General features: G+C 45.8%; 1 protein-coding gene across 1 annotated transcript in view; it reads left to right on the top strand.

The window, feature by feature from the left end:
• Nucleotides 1–43: 43 nt before the first annotated feature.
• Cacnb4 (calcium channel, voltage-dependent, beta 4 subunit) overlaps nt 44–11,423 on the top strand; it is a 272,822-nt gene continuing 261,442 nt past the window's right edge. The window contains exons 1-2 of the mRNA XM_013027230.1: nt 44–103; nt 619–702. Coding sequence (XP_012882684.1) covers nt 44–103; nt 619–702 — 144 coding nt within the window. The remainder of the gene's footprint in view (nt 104–618; nt 703–11,423) is intronic.

Raw genomic sequence — 11,423 nt, 5'->3', positions numbered from 1 at the left:
CGCGCCCCCGGCGCCCCAGCGGGCCATGCCGCGGCTCTGAACCATGTCCTCCTCCTACGCCAAGAACGGGACCGCGGACGGGCCGCCCTCCCCCACCGCGCAGGTACCGCCCTCTCTTCCTCCCCCCGCCCCCGCCGTCCCAGCGCCCCGCCTTTGTGCGGGGAGCGCCGGGCGCCCCCAGTCCGGGAGTCGGCGGCCCGGCTCCCCCACCCTCCTCGGCTCGGCGCCTCCCGCCCCTCCTCTCCCGGGCCGCTGCGCTCCGGCTCCCGAGCCCGCAGCTTCCCCCAGCCGATGCCGGGGACTCGGACCCCGCACCCCGACAGTCTTTGTTAATGGATGTGGTGGGTGCTGGCGGCGGGCCCGCTCTTGCTCGGGAATCTTTTCGGCCGTCGAGGCTTAGAGTGGGTGGGCGGGGGTGGGGGGGCGAGGGTGGGGGTGGGCGTTGCGTTTGGGAGACTCCGGGAGACGCGGGTGCGGGCTGGAGGGGGAACCTCCCTTCCCTCTCCGGGGAGCGGTCTCCCCCCCCCACCCCGGGGGTCGCGCGCCCCGGGGCGGCCGCGCGGCTCCCCGCTGCGGTCCTCACTGCCTTCTCTCTCTGGCCCCGTGTGTCGCGTGCAGGTGGCCCGCGGCACCACGACCCGGAGGAGCAGGTTGAAGAGATCCGATGGCAGCACCACTTCCACCAGTTTCATTCTCAGACAGGTAGGAGGCGGGAGGGGGCCGAGCGCGCCCCCGTCCCCGCGCGCACGTCTGGGGCGCCCCAAGATTTCGGGTCCGGGGTCGTCCCAGTCATCCCAGTCTTCCCCCCGCACCCCCACTCCGCCACCCCCCGTGCCGGTCCCGGTGGCCCGGACTCCTGATGTTGCGGTCCCGGTGTCTCCGCACCGCTCCGGGAAGTTTGTGTTTTGTGGATACCGGTCGGCGGGGACCCCGAATGTGGCGGCGTTTCCCCGGCCGTACCTTGCGCGCGTGGAGAAGCGTCCTGAAATGGTGTGTGTAACCTGATTTCGAGGAGGCTGGAGACCTGGTTGGATCCGGGGCTCCGGGTATGTGTCCCCGTTTTGGAACACGCTCCCCGGCGCCCCGCCTCGTGGTCTGGGGCTGGGGAGAGATCTCCAAGCTCTGGGCAAAAGGAAGGCGCTGAGAGCTGAAAGTTTGCGCTCACTTCGGGAGCGCTTCTGTGGTTGGTTCCCCCCTGCTTAGGGCGCAGATTGAGCGCGGATTTGGAGGACGCCCGGTCTGGGTGAAAGCTGGGGTGAAGCGCTGGGTGTCGGGCGCTCTACCTCTTGGCGTTCTGAAGGAATCACGCCGTTGGAGGGCTCCCCTAACTTTACCATAATTCGGCGAATACACTCGGGACTTCTTGCTGCCTGGTGCGGGTGGCAACGGCCCGAGCATCGCCGGCGATGCTCAGATGCTTTTCACCCTGGCACCGGGAATCGGGTCCTTCCTTTTCCTCCTGCCCGCGTGCTCCGGGGGAAACTAGCCCCCCAGCTGCGGGCGTCAGGGCGATCACGCGCGCGTGGGTCACCTGCTGCGGTTCTGTTTGGAGCAGAAACTGTTGGGTGTGCGCGTTCTGGGTGACTTGGGAAGATTGTGGTGGTGCAGCGGGAAGCTTTTTGTACCAGGTTCTGCCGTGGACTGCTGGAGTGACCTTGAGGAGTACTTTTCTCTGTAGGTTGCTCAGAACATCGCGTAATGGGTTTCCAACCTGTGAGTGGCAGGGGTGCTGCTGTTCCTTTTGTGACGATCAGCCGTTTAAACAGATTTTGAGTGCAGAATGGGCTCCGGACTCACAATGGGACACACACCTCTCCTCAATAGTCTATAAAGCCTATTTGCATAATGCTTACTGTGCACAATTTTACTTTGTGTACACACAGGAATTGTTAAGAGTGTTCTTTAATTCAGTGAGCATGTACGCCACTTAAATGCATTTTGGACGCTGGATTTATTCTAAAAGTATTCTACTTTCTTTGCTGCACTTAGATTATGTATGTTTAGTTAAGGTAAAGCCATCGTTCATCGTTCAAAGTTTACCATCTTGCAAATGTTTATTTTGTGGATGCCTATTTTGGGTAGTGTTTTCTTTTTGCAAATTCTTGGAAATACTAATTATATAGCAGTGTGTTCTCTGAGCTGTTTGACTAAAGCTTTGGAGATTATCTCCACCAGCACTAACCTAATGCTTTAGTCTTCAGAGCACAAATAATATTCTTTCTAATATTTGCATTTCCTTTATTTGTGCCAGTAAATGATTGAATAATATATGTGTAAACTCTTGTCAAGTGTGCTGGCTTTAAATGTAAAAAGTAAATTGAGTGCAGGTGGCTCATGCCTGTAATTCTAGAGCTGAAGGTCAAGATTCGAAACCAGCCTAGGTAGAAAAGTCTGTGAGACTCTTTTTTTTTGCGGGGGGGAGGGGGTCCGGCCGTGGGGCCTGAACTCTGGGCCTGGGCCTGTCCCTCAGCTCTTCAGCTCAAGGCTAACACTCTAGCACTTGAGCCACAGCGCCACTTCCGGCTTTTTTTTCTTTTTGCTTATGTGGTGCTAAGGAATCGAACCCAGGGCCTCAGGCATGCAAGGCAAGCACTCTACCACTGAGCCACCTTCCCAGCCCCATGTGAGACTCTTATCTCCATTTAACCAGCAAAAGGCTGGAAGTGGAGGCATGTTTCAAGTGGTAAGGTGCCAGTTTTGAGCTAGAAAGCACAATAATAAGAGCATGAGGCCCTAGGTCAAGCCTTGATATGGACACACACACATGTGTGCACACACACAAGTATTGTAAAAGTTATCTAGAGAGTTATTTGGATAAAGTCTTGAATAAATATAGTCCATAAAATTTTCTGACACTGGGATTCACTGATACAAAAAATTGGTATAAATTCAGGAGTTCATTATAGTACTATTATACATAATCTTTCTAGTTTGGTGCAAAAAAAGAATACCCTTGTTTTTGAGCTCTTTTGTTTGTGAGTACCCTACACAGGATAGAATTTAAGTAGTGTCATAAAGACTTCTATAAGGATTTCAAAACAAATCAAAATATTTATATTTCTTTGATGAAACGAGAAGATCACACATGCGACTTAAAAGTATCTTTGCAATGAAATTGAACAGTTTTTACCCAAATGCCAAAACCTTTTTGTAAAAAAAGAACAATATTGTTTAAGTTAGTAAAGCTGTGTTTTTCTAAAATGGTCAGCGATTTATTGATATCAGAGTGCTTGATATTGTGGAGCTAGTGATGGGGTTTCTTGGTGATATTTCTATCTGTTTGGTGCCTGTGTACAGGAAGAAGATTCTGGAGATGTTAATTGTGTTGTTAGATTTCTGTCCCTATGATAAGTATTGGAGAAAATTAACTCAAAAGAACACAAAGGTGGAGTTTGGCTCATTTCACAGGTATCAGACCATGGTCACTTGGCTTTGTTTTTGTGGTCTTGCTCTCTTCCAGTCAGCTGAAGAAAAGCAAGAGCGGAGGGAGCAGGAGGAGGAGAAAGAGAACACTGGACAAGATATGTCCTTTAAGGCCAACCTCATGTGTGATTGGATTAACACCTAACACCTCTGAACACTTAGCTTTCAACATAGATGAGTCTTTGGGGGACATTTCATATCCAAATTATAACACCAATAAAATCTGCTGCTTATTTTCTTGCTTACATTATTAACATATATGGGGGAAAAGCTTTCACTAAAATTTTTTAAAAAAGCAATGTGATGTATTAGTGAAGACTAGGGTGAAGGATAGGGCATTTGCAAACTTAATGAAACTTTCTTTGTTCTTTGAAGAGTGTCATTATTGGTATTTATGTGTATGTGTGAATACACATACACATATACACACATACACATATGCACACATGGAATTAGCTTCAAAACGAAGACAAAGGAAAGAGAGCCTGCTGCCACATTAAGGACTGCTCACAAAGTCCTACAGCCATCTTTTACCTTGCTTCCTGGTCTATTGGATTGCTGGCCTCCACAATTTAGAAGGTTTTGGAATAAATCCAGGGAGCAGCTAGAGGGCTTCTTTGAGGAAAGGTGAGAAGATTAAATATTTTTGTCACTGAAAGGAGAGAAATATATGAGTGACCCAGAAATGATCTTCAAAGTGTATACAAAGCCAGCCACTTTATGGAAAGGTGATGTACCGTTTTTGCTCTTCATTGAGGATGACGTTCAAGAGTGTCTAAAATAAGACAATGATATTTTTACAGCAAGGTTTCCTTAAAAATATTGCTATCATTGCAAAGGCTTTCCAAGTGTGGCCATAGAATTTTCTCCCAGGATATTGCATTCTACAGGCTAGTATGAACGGATTATTTATATGTGTTTTCCATTTCTAGGTAGCACTTTAGTGGTCTTTGCTGTGGGTCCAGCACTGTGTTAGCTATTGTGAGGGGGAAAAAAATGAAAAGATAATTGAGGTACAGCTTTTGTGCTGAAAAGATTGTGTAGTCTGGTTTGAGAAACAGAGGTGTATGCAAATAATACAGTGAAATGTAATAAGGACCTTCCTCATTGAGTGCTGAATACCCATGGGTGTCACTGCATATACAGTTTGTGCAAAGTAATCTGTTATTCCTCTTCACATTGGGAATAGAAGAGAAAAATCTGCTCAGAATGAAATTAGTTTGTTCACCTCTTCTTGTTAGGTCCACTCTTAGGATGATTGCAAGAGTCTTACAGGCCTGACTCCTACCTGCTTATCTGTTTTTGTTTTTGTCGGTCGTGGGGCTTGAACTCTGGGCCTGGGTGCTGTCCCTGTGCTCTTCAGCTCAAGGTTAGTACTCTACCTCTTGAGCCATGGCGCTACTTCCGGTTTTCTTGTTGTTTATTGGAGATAAGAGTTTCACGGCCTTTCCTGCCTGGGCTGACTTTGAACCGTGATCCTCAGATCTCAGCCTCCTGAGTAGCTAGGATTACAGGTGTGAGCCACTGGTGCCGGGTCCCAGCCTTATCTTGAGCCATGATGTAGATCTAGATACAGAGTTTGAGTATATTACTTTTCCTCCTGCCACACAGGCTTTGCATATGCTGGGCCATTTATGTGAAGGACTCTTGCTATCCTCTCTACCTATGTGGCTTTGAACCTTCCTTTGCATTTATGAGTTTAGTACTCACTTCCTTTTTTAACCTCTCTGAGGAGGCCAGTTCCCTATCCTGAGGCTTCCAGAGCCAGGGCCTAATGTCCTGTTTCAATAGCACAACAACCATTAAGATTCAAAATATGATGTTCTGTTACTGTCTATTTCCCTGTCCAGGCACTGAGTTCCATAATGCGAGATATGTCTGCATTTGATCTTTGTGCACCTAGCAGAACAGCTGTTCAGTAATTCTCATTTGGACAAATAAAGGAATAGATGAATGGAGGGCTAACTTGATATGCATTAGGTTTGAGGTTCTACTCCAACAATAAATGCTTCATTTAAAGGGCATGCCTCCTGCTTAAAACAACAACAATTCATGTCTGTGCACTGGGCAGACAGCTCTACTTCATGTGATGGTCTGTGGACAGTGAGTTGGCTGGAAGGTCCAAGACTGCCTCACATGTGTGGCTGGCAGTTGGTGCTGGGTGCCAGCTGAGAACTCAGGTAGAGCTGTTGGCAGAGGGCGGAGCTTCCTTCCACCTGAGAGTGGGCGTAGGTGTTTGTGCTTCCTGATAATGTGGTGGCTGGGTTCAAGCAGCAGCATCCCCATAGGCACAGTGGAAGCGCTGTTCTCCTCACCCTCAGTTCCACAGGAAGTACCATGTCACTCGGTTTGCATTTGCTGAGAGCCTGACCCTTTACAAGGGGAGAGAAAAGAGACAGTCTTCTGATGGAGTGTGACAAGGTCATATTGCCAAAGAAGTATGCGTAAAAGGAAGCACAAAAATAGTAAATCAAATTCAGTGTTAACTACTATTCAAATTAAGTTAAAGATTATTCAGTCTAGATGGAAGGATGGCCTAGGATATGCAAGGCCCTGATTTCCATCACACAAAAAAAAGGTTATATGAAAAATTAAAGGAAGACTATATTCAATAGGTGCTAGAAAAAAGTATTTAAAAATATACACAATATGTATATATATACACCCATATATTAAATAAAATATATATATGCAATAGGGACCAAAAGCATTTGAATATATATACACACACACATACAAGTGTACATACATAATACATACATGTGTGAATTTATCCTGCTGGAGATTGAACCCAAATTACACGCTTTCTATGCAGGTATTCTGCCACTTGAACCACACACAGCCCTGTATTTGATCATTTTTAAACCAATTATAATTTAAGATTAGTCATAGCTGGGAGTGGTGGTGAGTGTCTGTGGTCCCAGCTTCTCAAGGGGCCAAGACAGGAGGATGGCTTGAGTCTAGGAGTTTGGGGCCAGCTTAGGCAACAAATAAGACCCTTCCCAAAAAACATACAACAGGGACTGGGAAGGTGGCTCAGTGGTAGAGCGCTTGCCTTGCATGCCTGAGGCCCTGGGTTTGATTCCTCAGCACCACATAAGCAAAAAGAAAAAAGCCGGAAGTGGCACTGTGGCTCAAGTGGTAGAGCACTAGCCTTGAGCTGAACAGCTGAGGGACAGCGCCCAGGCCCAGAGTTCAGGCCCCACAACTGGGACCCCCCAAAAAACCAAAAACAACATACAACATGTTTAGCAGTCAGAGAAGGATTGAATAACACGATATTGACAGAATACTATTCAGCCATTAAAGAACAAGTAAAGTAAATCTGTATGAAATGATATGGAAGTACATTAATACATTCAAGTGAGAAAAGTAAGACCTAGAATGATATCTAATAAAATTTCATTAAAAAATAGAGCTTGTGGATAGAAGACAGGGCTTAACCATCTTTAGAATCATCTGACTCAGGGAGGCAACGGAGTGTGTTTTAAGGTATGTTAATCAGAGGATCCTCACAATAATCTAGTGAACCTACATCGTATTTAGAGATCTAAAACATATTCAGATTCTGAGTTGATACTATAATAATACAAGTTGTCAGACAAATTCTTTGCATTATAATTTGAGTACTGGTTATAGACGTGTTTCTCTGATGAAATGCGAACTCAGCAGCAGAAGGTATTGGGGCTTTCTACATAGCTAAGAATAATCATATGCCTAGAGGCGGGTAGATATGCCAAATTTATCCATAAACTTAGAGAATCACAGTATTTTAGAACAGGAAGAGATTGCAGATGGACAAAACTTCAATTCCTCATTTTCAGATAAATACAACATAGGCCCAAGGATATAAAGGTCACAGTAATAGACAGTGACAGAAGGAAAACAGTACACATGGATTTGGGCTACTGTTTTCTTTTGTTTTTAACGACAACTCTCTTTATCTCTGAGTAATAAAGACAGACACAGAGGGTCAGTCGGATATGGGTGCATGAAGGGGCATGTGGCCCTCATTCCTCTTAAGTCCTAGAAATGATATGCTTGCCTCTCTCTCTCTCTCTCACTCTCTCTCTCTTCCTTTTTTTTTGTCGGTTGTGGGGCTTGAACTCTGCGCCAGGGTGCTGTCCCTGAGCTCTTCAGCTCAAGGAGGGAGCTCTACCACTTGAGCCACAGCACCACTTCTAGTTTTCTGGTGTTTAATTGGAGATAAGAGTCTTACATGGATTTTCCTGCCCGGGCTGGCTTTGAACCGTGATCCTCAGATCTCAGCCTCCTGAGTAGCTAGGATTACAGGCTTGAGCCGCCAGTGCCCAGCTTGTTTTTCATTTTTGAGGCAAGGTCTTGCTATATAGCCCAGGCTAGTCTTGGACTTGAGTTCTTCTTGTCTCAGCCTCTGAGTGGTAGCACAGAGATGTGCCTGGCTCCAGAAGTGTTCTTGAACTGGGTGATTTTGGTGAGGAACAAGTGTCAATGGGAGAGTCTAGAGCCTTGGGTTCTTTGCCAGTTCCATCTAGGATGGCATGTTTTGCTTACATGGTTCATAGTTCATACAGAGTAATTTATATGTTTATTTACTTAGACACTATATCAGCCAGAGTCTATCAAAACTGTTGATCTAGAGCCCGGCGCTGGTGGCTCATGCCTGTAATCCTAGCTACTCAGGAGGCTGAGATCTGAGGATCGCGGTTCAAAGCCAGCCCGGGCAGGAGAGACCGTGAGACTCCTATCTCCAATAAACCACCAGAAAACCGGAAGTGGCGCTGTAGCTCAAGTGGTAGAGCGCTCGCCTTGAGCTGAAGAGCTGAGGGACAGCGCCCAGGCCCAGAGTTCAAGCCCCACGACCGACAAAAAAAAAAAAAAAAAACTGTTGATCTATCAAAACTACTTGAGTTATTCACTTTATTGTATTGTATTTTTACAATGGAGGAAATGTGACATAAAGGCATGGCCAAACAGGTGATGGGAGAGCTCAGAAACTAGGCCTAGAATTTGGCCACAGCAGGAAGCCACAGTCACCTTATGCTAGAAGACTAGGGAGGAGAATGCTACTAAAGTTCAATGCCTGGAGTCATCTGGCAGGAGCTAAAATCTAGGAATCCCTCTGAGAAGGAGAGAGACAAAGGAGGATGTAGCTTGTAATCTCATCTACTTAGGAAGCAAATTTGGATGTAGGAAGATGGCTGTCAGAGGCCACACAGTCAAAAGTAGAAGGCCTTACCTGAGAAGGATTGGGGACATGGCTCCACGGTAGAGTGCTTGTCTAGCAAGCATGAGATCCTAAATTCAATCTGCAGTACCACCAAGGACAATAAACACAATGAAACTCAACATAAAGTAGACAGCACCTCTGTGAAAGAAGAACAGTAAGAGATACACCCTGGCACCCCCCCCCCCCAGTCATTTGCCATTGCTTGAGCTCAGGTGGCAGCCAGCTGAACCAGGAGACTACATAGCAGCCTGCAGGCCTTGGGTCTCCTGAGATATGACAGCCCTGGAAGGTCAGGAGCATCTGTGAGAAACAGGCCAGGCCGGGCACAGCCCTTTTAAGATTTTAGCTGTTGCCTGGAAGACAGGAGTCATTTTTGTCAGGAAAGTCAGAAGATTGTTGTTGTTGTAAATTGAGGGTCCTTGCTTAGTTACCAAGAACTTGAAGAAAAAGTTTATTCTTCCTGAATTTTTCTGTGTGAGTCTTCTCAAATCGAAATGTGACAGAGCAAGAAAGAACTCTGTCTGTCTTGGCAAACTGTTGCTTTCTGGCTTGAATAAATTGATCTGAATTTATGAAGTTTCTGATTGAGAAATCTAATTACTGGGTAGCTGCCAGTTAACCAGTAATTGTGGCTTATCTCTGAGTCTCTGTTCATGGTACGCAGAGTTCCTTAAATTTATGTTAAATAAACAACAATATATTCTTTAGTAAGATAAGGTTCTATTGAGACTTATATAGTCTTTGATTCAAGGTTTAATCTTTCTAAGAAATTACAGCAATTTGTATGGAAACCTAATCTGAAAATAATTTGGTTTGCCCTTTAGCCTCCCCTTCATTATTCTACTTGCTGCCCCAGTGGTGCCCCTGGGTCTCAAGAAGTAAATATTACTCCTTCAACAAGGAGAAAAGCAAAGGCAGAACTGGAGAGAATATTCCAGCATGTTACTGGGCCACATGTGTAGCAAAGTATGGAAACTAGTCTTCCATTACTGGTGAGTCTGCTAACTCAGCGATTTTATCTGTGCCAATCAGAGCTGGGGATGATAATCTTCTGGCTGTGGTCATACCATTGTCCAGTTTCATCTTCCTTAGTGGCCAGTACTTTGTGGTCTTATTTCTGAAGCTCAGACTCAAAGCACAAGTCTCCACCAGCGTAAGCAGTTTGTAGCTCTGCAGGCATCATCGAGGATAGATTGACACTGTTTCCAGATGTATGGAGAGTGACCACGTAGGTGTAATGCTGCTCTATAGTTCTCTGAGTTTTTGCACTCTTTCTAGTAACTTGTTGACAGTGTCTCACTGAGTAGCACAGGCCGGACTCAGACTAGTGCCTTATCCTCCTGAGTGCTGAGATTGCAGGTGTGCATCACCTTGCCTGGTTCTTAGCATCATTTTGCAGAGTGCTTCCTTCGTTCCCTTTTTGCTGGAGTTCTCTTCCCAGTGTGTGCAATGGGTCTGGGTCATAGGCTTCAAAAGCATCACTTCTCAGAGATTACCCTTCATGAAGTGTTTCTGGTGAGTGTGGAGCCTCGGGACTCTTCTTGTCATCAAAGCCAGTGGGTTACACCACACTGGTGGTGCCAGCTTGTACCACCCTCAGTCATACCTAGTACTTCTTCAGATTAGAAAGTGTCACATTGAAAAGTCTGAAAAAGAGGTAGGTTATTGTGTCCAAGCAACTCCCAGGAAAACACATTGGTTTAAGCAGTTGGCATTTTCCTTCCTTCACACAGCTACATACCCTATGCTTCATGAACCAGACCCACAGCCAGGCACAGCATGTTGTACTCTTCATTCTAGAGGAGAAGTTCTGAATTTGATCTTGCAGAAACACACCAGGAATTTCACATGGCTTTAATCATACATACTAGAGTGCTAGAGGATGGAGGGGGGATAGTGATGGGAAGGTAGTGACCTATGTTAGTCAGCTTTCCATAGCTTATAAAGAGAGAGGACGGGCTGGAAACTTAGCTCGTGGGTAGTATTTGCCTAGCATGGGCGAGGCCCTGGGTTTTGATCCTCAGCATCAGAAAAACGAAACAAAGGGGAAACAATAGGTTTAGTTTGGCTTATGGTTTCAGAATTTCAGTCTGTCATCAGTTGGCCTCATTGCTTTGGGGCCTGTGGCTAAGCAGCACATCATAGTGGGAGCATGTGGTAGAGCAAAACTGCTTACCTCCTGACCCAGATGAGAAGGGAATGGGGTCCCACTGTCTTCTCAGGACCGTGTTCCCAGTGACCTACAGATCTTCCCATGGGGCCCACCTCTCAAAGAGTCCACTATCTCCCAATAATGCCACCATGGGGAACAAGACTGTCACACATAGACCTTTGGAAGACACTTATCCAAATCATGGCAAAGCAGAAATAGAAGCGTATATTTATGACAACTCTATACTATCAATTCAATTTTAAGGAAATTTAATTTTACTGGTTTCAACTAAGAATAGTGACAAGCAATCTGAGAGAAAGAGAGAGAGAGAGAGAGAGAGAGAGAGACAGTCAGACAGACAAGACTAGTGTATTAGCAGCACTTGGTTGGCATATATTCACATATATCCTTGTCACTCTTTGAAGACAGATCTTGTTTTTACTAAACATGTCCCTCTGGAAACTTTCCTACTTTCTTGTACATAACTTTACTTATTATACACATAAACAGAGTAGAGGCCATTACTTGAGTCTGAAGGAAAGACATCCAGTATTTGTGTTTTAGATGTGGAAAGCATTGATTATGAAGTGGCTATAAAATTTGTTCAACAGATACTGGAGCTTTCCAGTCATTTTGTTA

Source organism: Dipodomys ordii, unplaced genomic scaffold (assembly GCF_000151885.1).
Source record: "Dipodomys ordii isolate 6190 unplaced genomic scaffold, Dord_2.0 Scaffold5, whole genome shotgun sequence".
In the NCBI taxonomy this organism is placed as follows: Eukaryota; Metazoa; Chordata; class Mammalia; order Rodentia; family Heteromyidae; genus Dipodomys; species Dipodomys ordii.
This window is presented reverse-complemented; position numbering and strand designations above follow the sequence as displayed.